Source organism: Pseudophryne corroboree, chromosome 3 (genome assembly GCF_028390025.1).
Source record: "Pseudophryne corroboree isolate aPseCor3 chromosome 3, aPseCor3.hap2, whole genome shotgun sequence".
Lineage (NCBI taxonomy): Eukaryota > Metazoa > Chordata > Amphibia > Anura > Myobatrachidae > Pseudophryne > Pseudophryne corroboree.
The window spans coordinates 595,355,318-595,368,287 of NC_086446.1; the positions used below are offsets into that span (position 1 = coordinate 595,355,318).

The window sequence follows — 12,970 nt, forward strand, 5'->3', positions numbered from 1 at the left end:
AACCAGAATCTGAAAGACTTCTGGGTGTAAAGGCCTATTCGTTTGCATGAATCTCGCACCAGCTGAGAAAGTCCGCCTCCCAATTTAGGACTCCTGGGGGGAGATTCAAATGTTTGAAAAGTCGGTTGGGTGTCTGTTTTTTCCTGTCTAATAGATTGTTTTTTCCTATCTATTAGACAGACTTTCTTTCTTGTTCTAGTGTCTCTGGAACGAGTAATGTTCTGTCACGGCTCCCCAGCCCTGAAGACTGGCCTTAGAACTTCCTAATCTGAAATCCAAAAGAATCGACCTTTGTCAAGATGGGCCGTTTGTAGCCACCAGGCTAATGATCGATGCATTTCCTATGGAAGAATTATTGTCTGAGTTTTTATCGTCTGATGCTGTCCGTTCCAATTGGAGAGAATCAGATGTTGAAGTGGTCTTGAATAGAATTGAGCATATTCTACCAAATCGAATGTCGAGACCATTAACTCCAGAATTCGCATTGCTGCATGGATTAACACCCTCCGACTGTGTTAACAAAGCTTGTGGCTGCAATTAAAAAAATTAGCAGCCCAACCGTTCACAGTGGTCCGGCTCCTGCCGCACCAAACAAAAAACTGAATTTCCTGAGCTGGGAGGCGGGGATCTAGGGGGCTGACCCATTGCATCCTGGGAGTCTGAAAACCATAACTGTTTGGTGCCCGTTCCGCTGTTGCTACCTAATATCCCAAGGTAGATCCTGTGGACCCTGATAGAGAAATATGTAATTAAGAAGTTATGTTTTAATATGTGATTCATATTGAACATAAAAGTGTGATAATAAAAATAGTTATTTTGCAACACTTATTCTGAATATGAAATATATTGGGCCGGATGTAATGCCGCCCGAGTTCGGCGGCCGTGTGGGATGCTGGCAGTTGTGACTGGTTTATAAATGAAACAAATAATAGGATTTTAATTACCTACCGGTAAATCCTTTTCTCATAGTCCGTAGAGGATGCTGGGGTCCACATTAGTACCATGGGGTATAGACGGGTCCACTAGGAGCCATTGGCAGTTTAAGAGTTTGAGAGTGTGGGCTGGCTCCTCCCTCTATGCCCCTCCTACCAGACTCAGTCTAGAAACTGTGCCTAAGGAGACAGACAACTTCGAGGGAAGGATATTACAAAGATAGTGGCGAGATTCACACCAGCTCACACATACAAGGCAAACTAGCTTGAAACATCAGCAACGGCTGAACAATATTACTTAACCAAGTAACAAAACAGTACTAAACTGAGAACTAAGCAGTACTGAACAAAGTAACCACTGCAAGATCACGAAGCGCTGGGCGGGCACCCAGCATCCTCTACGGACTACGAGAAAAGGATTTACCGGTAGGTAATTAAAATCCTATTTTCTCTTACGTCCTAGAGGATGCTGGGGTCCACATTAGTACCATGGGGATGTACCAAAGCTCCAAGAACGGGAGGGAGAGCGCGGAGGCTCCTGCAGAACTGATTGACCAAACTTCAGGTCCTCAGCGGCCAAGGTATCAAACTTGTAGAACTTTGCAAACGTGTTCAACCCCGACCAAGTAGCCGCTCTGCAAAGCTGTAAAGCCGAGATACCACGGGCAGCCGCCCAGGAAGAACCCACCTTACGAGTAAAGTGGGCCTTAACAGACGTAGGATACGGCAATCCTGCCGTAGAATACACATGCTGTATAGTGAACCTGATCCAGCGAGAGATCGTCTGCTTAGAAGCAGGACACCCAAGTTTCTTGGGATCATACATGACAAACAGAGAGTCTGATTTTCTGTGACGAGTAGTCCTCTTCACATAGATTTTAAGAGTCCTTACAACATCCAAGGACTTTGATGAAATTGAGGAGTCAGCAGCAACTGGCACCACAATAGGTTGGTTGATATGAAATGCAGACACAACCTTCGGAAGGAACTGCTGAAGTGTCCAGAGCTCAGCTCTATCTCCATGGAAGATCAAGTAGGGGCTCTTCCAAGACAAAGCCCCCAGCTCTGACACACGTCTAGCAGAAGCTAAGGCCAACAAAGTGACAGCCTTCCATGTAAGAAACTTGACCTCAACCTCCTGCAGAGGCTCGAACCAATCCGATTGGAGAAACTTGCAGCACCCATGGTGCGCAGCACAAAGGGAGGCTGGAAGTGCAGAACCCCTTTCAAAAAGGCCTGAACCTCCGGGAGGGAAGCCAGCTGTTTCTGGAAGAAAATGGAGAGGACCAAAATCTGGACCTTTACGGATCCAAACCTCAGGCCCATATCCACACCTGCTTGCAGGAAGAGGAGAAACCGTCCCAGTTGAAACTCCACCGCAGGAAACTTCTTGGACTCACACCAAGATACATATTTTTTTTCCAAATACGATGGTAATGTTTAGACTTTACTCTTTTCAAAGCCTGTATCAGGGTGGGAATAACCTTGTTCTGAATGCCCTTCCGAGCTAATATCTGGCGTTCATCCTCCATGCCGTCAAATGTAGCAACGGTAAGTCTTGATAAGCGAACGGCCCCTATTGCAGCAGGTCCTACCGAAGAGGAAGAGGCCTTGGCTCTTCTAGCAGTAGATCCAGAAGATTCGCGTACCAAGCCCTTCTTGGCCAGTCCGGAGCAATGAGGATAGCCTGAACTCTTGTTCTCCTTATGAGTTTTAGAACTCTTAGGATGAGTGGAAGTGGAGGAAACACATATACCGACTGGAACACCCATGGAGTCACTAGGGAGTCCACCGCCACGGCTTGCGGGTCCCTAGACCTGGAACAATACCACCGAAGCTTCTTATCGAAGAGGCCATCATGTCTATTTGAGGTACACCCCAAAGATCTGATACCTCGGTAAACACCTCCGGATGGAGTCCCCACTCTCCTGGATGGAGATCGTGTCTGCTGAGGAAGTCCGCTTCCCAGTTGTCTACTCCCTGAATGAAGATTGCTGACAGCGCCAACGCGTGTTTTTCTGCCCAGAGAATGATTCTTGTTACCTCTGACACTGCAGCTCTGCTCTTCGTTCCGCCCTGTCGGTTTATGTAAGCCACTGTCGTTACATTGTCCGACTGCACTTGAATGGCTCGATCCCGCAGAAGATGGACCGCTTGGAGAAGACCGTTGTAGACGGCTCTCCGTTCCAGAATGTTTATTGGTAGGCCGGCTTCCAGACTTGACCACCTTCCTTGGAAGGTCTCCCCTTGAGTGACTGCGCCCCAGCCCCGGAGACTTGCATCTGTGTTTAGAAGGATCCAGTCCTGAATCCCGAACCTGCGGCCCTCCAGAAGGTGAGGAAATTGGAGCCACCAGAGGAGTGAAATCCTGGCCTTTGGCGACAGACGTATTCTCTGGTGCATGTGTAGATGAGATCCCGACCACTTGTCCAGGAGATCCAGTTGGAAGGGCAGAGCATGAAACCTCCCGTACTGCAGAGCCTCGTAGGAGGTCACAACCTTCCCCAGAAGGTGAATGCACTGATGAACTGACACCCAGGCTGGCTTCAGGACATCCCGGACCATTGTTTGTATCACCAACGCTTTCTCCCCTGGAAGAAACACCCTCTGCACTTCCGTGTCGAGGATCATTCCCAGAAAGGACAACCTCCTGGTCGGTTCCAAATGTGATTTTGGAAGATTCAGGATCCAACAGTGTTCCCTGAATAGATGGGTCGTGAGAACAATAGACTGTAACAGCTTCTCCTTGGACGATGCCTTTATCAGCAGATCCTCCAGATATGGAATTATGTTCACCCCCTGTCTGCGGAGGAGAACCATCATCTCCGCCATCACGTTGGTGAATACCCTCGGTGTTATGGAGAGGCCGAATGGCAGGGCCTGGAACTGAAAATGACTGTCTAACAGTGCGAATCGGAGAAAAGCTTGATGCGGCAGCCAAATCGGAATGTGGAGGTACGCATCCTTGATATCCAGGGATACCAGGAACTCCCACAGAAAGGGGTTTAGCGATTTTAAGTTCAAAATGGGCCTGACCGAACCATCCGGTTTCGGTACCACGAAAAAGGTTCGAATAGTAACCTTTGTTTTGCAAATGGGGTGGAACTGGTACAATGACCTGCAACTCCACCAACTTCTGGATGGCTTCCTGTAGGATAGCCCTGTCTGCCAACAAAGCTGGCAAGCCTGATTTGAAGAATCGGTGAAGAGTGAGAGCTTGAAACTCCAGCCTGTACCCCTGGGACACAATATCTTGCACCCAGGGATCCAGGCCGGACGACACCCAGACGTGGCTGAAATGCCTGAGTCTCGCCCCCACCAGCCCCACCTCCAGGCCGCGCTGTCCACCATCATACTGAGGACTTTGGCGTACCTGAAGCAGGCTTCTCTTCCTGGGAACCCGCAGCAGCAGGTTTCTTGGATTTTGGCCGACCTCCTCTAAACAAGGTGTTGGACGGCTTGGCCTTTCTTGTGTTAGCAGTTCGAAAGGACTGCGATGTCGCTGAAGAAAAAGGTTTCTTCGTAGCAGGTGCAGCTGAGGGAAGAAAAGGTGACTTACCCGCTGTAGCCATGGAAATCCACGCATCCAACGCTTCCCCAAAGAGAGCCTGACATGTGTAGGGTAGGGTCTCCACACCTCTCCTTTATTCCGCGTCGGCAGACCACTGGCGCAGCCAAAGTCCTCTACGAGCTGAGACAGACATGGAAGATATCCCTGCAGCCATCGAACCCAGGTCTTTCATGGATTCCACCATAAATCCTGCAGAATCCCGAATGTTACGTAAAAACAATTCAACGTCACTTTTATCCATTGAATCCAAATCCTCAAGTAACGTGCCTGACCACTTAACTATAGCTTTGGAAATCCATGCACAGGCAATAGTAGGACGTAGTATCGCCCCTGAAGCTGTGTATATGGATTTGAGCGTAGCGTCAATTTTGCGATCAGCCGGTTCTTTTAACGCGGTAGATCCAGGGACAGGTAAAACCACCTTTTTTGAGAGTCTGGATACAGACGCGTCAACTATGGGTGGGTTTTCCCATTTTTTCCTATCCTCCTCAGGGAAAGGAAAAGCAACCAGAACCTGATTTTTTTTCTCCGGGTTTTCCCAGGCTTTCTCAAATATAGCATTTAATTCCTTAGACGCAGGGAAGGTTAGCGAGGCTTTCTTATTGTCAGTGAAGTAAGCCTCCTTAACCTGCTCAGGTATTGTATCAGTAATATTCAACACATCTCTAATGGCCTTTATCATCAACTGCAACCCTTTTGCAAGAGATGCCGCCCCCCGCAGCACATCCCCATCACCGTCTGCCGTGTCAGAATCGGTATCCGTGTCGTCTTGCATTTTCTGGGCAAGAGCACGTTTTTGGGAGCGTACATCAGGGGGCCCTGAGGTACCAGAACCGGACCAAACTGCCATAAAGTTCTGTAAAACCTGAGTTGCAGACTCATTTTGTGCAACTCTAAATATCTGAGAAATCATACTTTTAAGAGAGGCTAACCACTCAGGCTCCCTTGCTGGGACCTGCTCTAACACAGTGCAATCCTGATTACATGGAATGGGATCATCCTGAGAGGAATTATCCTCTGCAGCATATGACACAGAGTCCCTGGACATAGCTTAATGGAGACCACAAACACTCCACACACACACACACACACACACACACACACACACACACACACACACGGAAGGGCAGACAGAGTTTCCCCCCAAGAATGGCGAGAGACACAGAGATTGGAGCCAACCCACACACAGCGCTACAAAATAGGGAGACCCCTAACCAGCGCTTACTGTGTACCTTAATAGGTTGCACAGTACAGATATACAGCCTCCCCCCCTTCTTCAACCCCCTGGTACCGTACAAGATAGCTGGAGTTGATTTGGAAGGACAGCTCTCACTGACAGCGCTTCTGCATGCAGGAAAATGGCACTGAACGCTGCTGGGTCCGCTCTGAGGAGAAGCTTTCATGGCGCTGCTTCCCGCTCTTCTGAAGATTATACTGGCCTGAGGAAAAGTGCTGGCAGCGATCCTGGGACACTGACAGGCTTGAAGGTCAGTGTAGGCGCTGGCTCAGGCGCCCCTCACAGCGCCGCACTATGTACCGCTGAGCCCCGGAGCGCAGTTAGTATTGCGCTCCCTACCCTGTTGCCGCCATCTTCACACCAGCTCCCCGCTTGCCAGGGGGGCCGGTGACTAACTCGCCACTGATCTTCTGGCTCTGTAAGGGGGTGGCGGCATGCTGCTGGGGTGAGCAATCCCCTGTGGCGTGGAACGTTCAATTCCCTCAGGAGTACAGTGTCCTGTCAGTGGAGATAGTGGCTCAGACCCCGCAGGGCGGACACTAGTCCAGACCTTAGTCCCTCGAAGCAGGGAGGCTGTTGCCAGTAGCCTCCCTGTGCCTAAACTCTATTTAAAATAATAAAACTAAAAGAACTCCTATGGAGCTCCCCTAGCTGTGACCGGGTTCTCCGGGCACATTTTCTAAACTGAGTCTGGTAGGAGGGGCATAGAGGAAGGAGCCAGCCCACACTCTCAAACTCTTAAAGTGCCAGTGGCTCCTAGTGGACCCGTCTATACCACATGTTACTAACATGGACCCCAGCATCCTCTAGGACGTAAGAGAAAACATGTATGAATATGGTTTACAGCCCTGGTTGCCTATAATTATGCCTTATCCCTTGCTGAAAGGGGAGATCTCTGTGACTTTCAGAGAGGGGAGATTGTTAGCAATACTTTCTTAATGTATGGCCACTCTGGGCAGCCGCCAACAGCACGACAATTCTAGCTGTCATCATGCAAGGGCGGGCTGGGCTGGTGGCATCCGGAGCTTCTTGAGAGGCAGCTAGAGAATGCTGCCCAGCTGCTCTGATTGTTTATAGTCCACAATCAGAGTGGCCGGGTAGCATCTTTCCCAGCATGCCTCTCAGCTGGCAGCCCAAAGCACGGACTGAGCGGACACACACTACAGGTCCTACACCATAGCGACTTCCTACTGGGATTTTTGTCCACTAACTGTAACTACTTATGTTTCATCATACAATAATACATTTTACTCAACCTAATATCTTATATGCAAGACTGGTTTCTGTTTTTGCTCTGTACTCTCAAATAAATTGAAACAGTATGGATTTGCGGCTGTACAATTTAATAAAAATGCTGGTATTTTCAGAATATAAGTCAGGATATAGTCTTTTCATTGGAACAAGTACATTCACTTTCTCAACAAAAAGAAATGAGGTTGGACCTGTACTTTAAAAGTGGCGTGCCACGGTTGTAACAAACTTCTCACGTGATAACATATGGGAGAGATGTAACAGTACATTCATGGGGCTGATTCATTCATAATGGAGCTGACTGATGGGCTGCCCAGCCTGTCTAATCGGGTGTATTAAGAAGGATTCAGTGACCTTTATTTACTTTCTAACCTATCAGCCATGGAGAGCTATTCGTTACAATGCCAGCAAGAAAGAGTAACCCTGACTAACGGGAGTCTGTGGGGCCCCTACAGTTCTACAAGCTAAGAAACGACTATTATTGAGCAAATGCTACATTTACAGATTATTAGACATTTCCACCTGTAACCCAAGTGAAACAAACAGCAAAGCAGACCATTAATAAATAAATGTCTTACATCAAAGCCCCAAGATATAATGGAACTGTTGTCAGAAGAAAGTCCGGCACAGCTCTGAATCTCTGAAGACAAAACATCTGCGTCACTTTTTATGAACTCCGATTTTCCAGAGACATCTGATTTACTGAAAACATAGAGAGATGTTTTTATGGTTTCACTCAGTACAAAGCACACATATTTACATAGAAAATGCACTATTATACAGTTGCAAGTAAAAGTATGTGTACCCTTTGGAATTTCCTGGATTTGTGCATAAATTGGTCATAAAATGTGTTCTGATCTTCATCTAAGTCACAACAATAGACAAACACAGTCTGCTGACACTAATACCACACAAACAATTATATGTTCTCATGTTTTTATTGAACACACCATGTAAACATTCACAGTGCAGGGTGGACAAAGTATGTGAACCCAAGGCTAATGACTTCTCCAAGAGCTAATTTGAGTCAGCCAACCTGGAGTCCAATCAATGAGACGAGATTGGGGGTGTTGGTTAAAGCTGCTCTGCCCTATAAAAAACACACACTAGTTTTGAGTTTGCAATTCTCAAGAAGCATTGCCTGATGTGAACCACGCCTCGCAAGAAAAGAGCTCTCAGAAGACCTATGATTAAGATTTGTTGACTTGCATAAAGCTGGAAAGGGTTACAAAAGTATCTCTAAAAGACTTGATGTTCTTCAGTCCACGATAAGACAAACTGTCTATAAATGGAAAAAGTTCAGCACTGTTGCTACTCTCCCTAGGAGTGGGCGTCCTGTAAAGATGACTGCAAGAGCACAGCGCAGAATGCTTAATGAGGTGAAGAAGAATCCTAGAGTGTCAGCTAAAGATTTACAGAAATCTCTGGCACATGCTAACATCTCTGTTGACGAATCTACCATACGTAAAATACTAAACAAGAATGGAGTTCATGGGAGGATACCATGGAGGAAGCCACTGCTGTCCAAAAAAAAAAAAAAAAAGCACTGCTGCACGTTTGAAGTTTGCAAAAGAGCACCTGAATGTTCCACAGCACTACTGGCAAAATATTCTGTGGACAGATGAAACCAAAGTTGAGTTGTTTGGAAGGAACACACAACACTATGTGTGGAAAAAAAAAAAAAAAAAGGCACAGCACACCAACATCAAAACCTCATCCCAACTGTGAAGTATGGTGGAGGGAACATCATGGCTTGGGGCTGCTTTGCTGCCTCAGGGCCTGGACAGATTGCCATCATCAACGGAAAAATTAATTCCCAAGTTTATCAAGACATTTTGCAGGAGAACTTAAGGCCATCTGTCCACCAATTGAAGCTCAACAGAAGATGGGTGATGCAACAAAACAATGACCCAAAGCACATAAGTAGATCAAAAACAGAATGGCTTCAACAGAAGAAAATACGCCTTCTGGAATGGCCCAGTCAGAGTCCTGACCTCAACCCGATTGAGATGCTGTGGCATGACCTCAAGAGAGCGATTCACACCAGACAACCCAAGAATATTGCTGAACTAAAACAGTTTTGTAAAGAGGAATGGTCCAAAATTCCCCCTGACCCTTGTGCAGGTCTGATATGCAACTATAGGAAACGTTTGGTTGAGGTTATTGCTGCCAAAGGAGGGTCAACCAGTTATTAAATCCAAGGGTTCACATACTTTGTCCACCCTGCACTGTGAATGTTTACATGGTGTGTTCAATAAAAACATGAGAACATATAATTGTTTGTGTGGTATTAGTTTCATCAGACTGTGTTTGTCTATTGTTGTGAATTAGATGAAGATCAGAACACATTTTATGACAAATTTATGCACAAATCCAGGAAATTCCAAAGGGTTCACATACTTTTTCTTGCAACTGTAACTACTATTTTACTCTAATATATATGCATACTAATATATATGCATACTTATATATATATATATATACACATATATATATATATACACACATACATAGGCAGTTTCATATGGATCCTTTGATTTCTTAAAATCTTTCCCGTTAAACACTGCACTATGTTAACAAATCTAAACTTTTTAGTATCTCCTGACCAATGAAAAGATGGGGTAAGGTATAATTTACCGGCGGTCAGGATCCTGGTAGTCAGAAGACCGACGCTGGATTCCCAACATCCAGAATGCCGGCAGCGAGCCCCCTCGTGGGCTTGCTACGCATCGTGCCCGGTAGCAAGCTTCGCTCACCACACTATAATATTCCTCCACGGGTGGTGGCATGGACCACCACCTGAGTGGGAAAAGCGGGCTTCGGCATATCACCGGTTGTCGGGATTCCGGCGTTGGTATACTGAACACCGGGATCCCGACAGCCAGTAAATTCACTGCATCCCAAAAGATGTACCATGGCTCGGAAAGGTATTCACCCCCTCGGGCGTTTTCACATTTTGTTTTGTTATAACATAGTACCATGATGAATTTCAATTTTATTTCCCACTGATCAATACAAAGTACTTTAATATGAGCCAAAACAAACATTTTTTATCCAAGTCTGACAAAATGAATTAGGAATACAAATAAAATAAATATTATATATATATATATATATATATATATATATATATATATATATGGGGAAAAGGGGGGGGGGGGGTAGGGGGTATCAGCGACTTACAGTGTCTAATATATTGATATAAAAGTGAAGAATATTGCTGGATACGGTTTAGAAAAAAAATTTGACAATATATTTATTCATCAATGAAGTCTGATGGACGAAACGCGTTGGGTGTACCTCTACTGACTCTCCATTTTTACAGATAAGCATCACTCTCTTATCTTAAAATAGCTTTTATCAGTATTATATTGCTTTTACTGGTTTTATGTGATTCTGGGTTCTAGCTAAATCATAAATTTTTTATCTATTCTTTTTGGTATTTTTTAAGCTTTACCTTCTATTTTTATCCCATTACTATGTTTTAAATTGTACAAATAAATATATTGTCAATTTTTTTTCTAAACCGTATCCTGCAATATTCTTCACTTTTATATCAATATATTAGACACTGTAAGTCGCTGATACCCCTACCCCCCCTTTTTCCCCCACATTTTAACTCTAAAGACAGCATATCCCTGCCGAGTATTTAGGGGTTAGCTGACACCTTATATTACAGGTTGAGTATCCCATATCCAAATATTCCGAAATACGGAATATTCCGAAATACGGACTTTTTTGAATGAGACTGAGATAGTGAAACCTTTGTTTTTTGATGGCTCAATGTACACAAACTTTGTTTAATACACAAAGTTGTTAAAAATATTGTATTAAATTACCTTCAGGCTGTGTGTATAAGGTGTATATGAAACATAAATGAATTGTGTGAATGTACGCACACTTTGTTTAATGCACAAAGTTATAAAAAATATTAGCTAAAATGACCATCAGGCTGTGTGTATAAGTTGTATATGAAACATAAATGTATCCTGTGCTTAGATTTAGGCCCCATCACCATGATATCTCATTATGGTATGCAATTATTCCAAAATACGGAAAAATCCGATATCCAAAATACCTCTGGTCCCAAGCATTTTGGATAAGGGATATTCAACCTGTATTAAAAGGAGTGTCTTTAACTGAAGTATTTTACTGTATTAATCTATCTGCTCATATACACCTGCGGCGCCATACCCCCACTGCCCATATATATATATATATATATATATTATATAATATATATATAGTGATTGTATTAGAAATATTTTCTCATAATGACCGTATTTAAGAAAAAGGGAAAAAGATTGTACCAGTCTGTAAAATATAATTGTACGATGCTGTAATAAAATAAAGTCTTCAGCAGAATCCCAGGTCTTTTTTGCAGCGGGACGACTCTGATGGCTGACATTTGTTATATAGGGGTATATTCAAGTAGCGTTGGATCCATTCCGACATGCATTTGTCGGAATGGATCCAACAACCCCTATTCAAATCTCATCTCAATTCGACTTTAAGTCGAATTGAGATGAGGGACCCAGAGGAGGAGAGGGGGAAGGGGGGGGGGGGGGGGGGGGGGGGGGGGGGGTTTGAGACCAGCGGGGACAGCCGCCAGCAGATGGAGGAGATCAGCGCCCGACCTCACGGCAGTGTCCACCCGGCTCCAGCAAGCATGACATCACTTGCTGGAGCCGGGTGGAAGCTGCCGTGAGCGGCGCGGCTGTGTGACATCCTGCTGCAGAGCTGTGCTGTAGCGCTGATCTCCCCTATATGCCCGCGGCTGTCCCCCGTCTCCCTGCGGCTCTCCCCCCTCTCCTGCTCTGGGTCATTTTTTTATGTCGGACTGAGATGGTCGAAAAGGGGGCCAAAACCGCACAAGCATGTGGACCGGCAGCTATTCCGCCGATCCACGTGCTTTTTGACAAGTCGAATTCATCGACTTGTTGAAAAATTTTGGGATATATTGAATAGGTCGAATCACGATTCGACCTTAAAAAGTCGAAAACTGCCGTCTTTTCGACAGACTGCAGCTTTCGACTTCAATTGAATATACCCCATAGTGTTCCCACTAGGAAGCGGGCAGGGCACAGAGATGCAGTGACAGTATTGTCACGTGTGCATTCCAAAAGGGGGCGTGTCCCCACTGGCATCACTATTGGGGGGGTGCGGCCCCATCAGCTTCACTAATGGGGGTGTGCACATCTTGGGGGCATGCCAGCAGTTATGGAGGCGCTGGGCTTCCCCAAACGGTCTCCTTAATTAGAATAGATGCTGTGCACATGCGCACAGCATCAATTCACACAGCAGTACCACGGCACCAGGCAGGCTGTTTAAGTAGGGAGCATTTTACCATATAAAAATCAGGCAGGGTGTGGAGCCCTGCTAAAAAAGCCCAGCATGAAGACTATAATACGTACATCGCAGAAGCCAACCTCACCTGCAGTATGTACCTGCATTCTATGCATGGGGTTCGGTATGTATATACCGGCAGACGGGATGCTGCCTGTCCATATCAAGACAAAGGCATCCCGCCCGCCAGAATACCGGCAGTAGAGCGAGCACTAAGAGTTCCCTTGCGGGCTCAGTGGCTCGCAAAGGATCTATTTCCACTCTACGGGTGTTGTGGACACCCACAAGTGGGTACAGCCCTTTTGCGACGGGATTCTGGCTAGCGACACTGTCCACAAAACTCTGCCCCCCCGATCGGAGTACGAGGGAGGAGGAGCAGTGGCACGCCCTGGAAATCTTCAGGGATAGCCAGTCTCCCCAGTGATTTTCTGGGCATGCCACTTAAGCGGTTAATGGATCCACATATTGTCATGACAGATAAGATTGAAGATATAGTACAGTATGTGAATAAAATGTGCCCCTTTACAGAATAAAAATAAACCACACCTGAAACAAACGGATAAACGGTTTATTGAGAATATAAAGACTGCATATTTACATGACATTGTACTAGGGAAGACCTTTTATATAATG

General features: G+C 45.6%; 1 protein-coding gene across 5 annotated transcripts in view; it reads right to left on the reverse strand.

The window, feature by feature from the left end:
• Window positions 1–12,970, reverse strand: part of FAM149B1 (family with sequence similarity 149 member B1) — a 145,526-nt gene that overhangs the window by 115,716 nt on the left and 16,840 nt on the right. For all 5 annotated transcript variants that reach the window (XR_010243970.1, XR_010243969.1, XM_063961474.1 and 2 more), the window contains exon 4: window positions 7,570–7,693. Coding sequence is in view for 3 of the 5 variants with exons in the window: in XM_063961474.1 (XP_063817544.1) it covers window positions 7,570–7,693 (124 nt within the window). In the remaining 2 variants the exon portion in view is untranslated. The remainder of the gene's footprint in view (window positions 1–7,569; window positions 7,694–12,970) is intronic.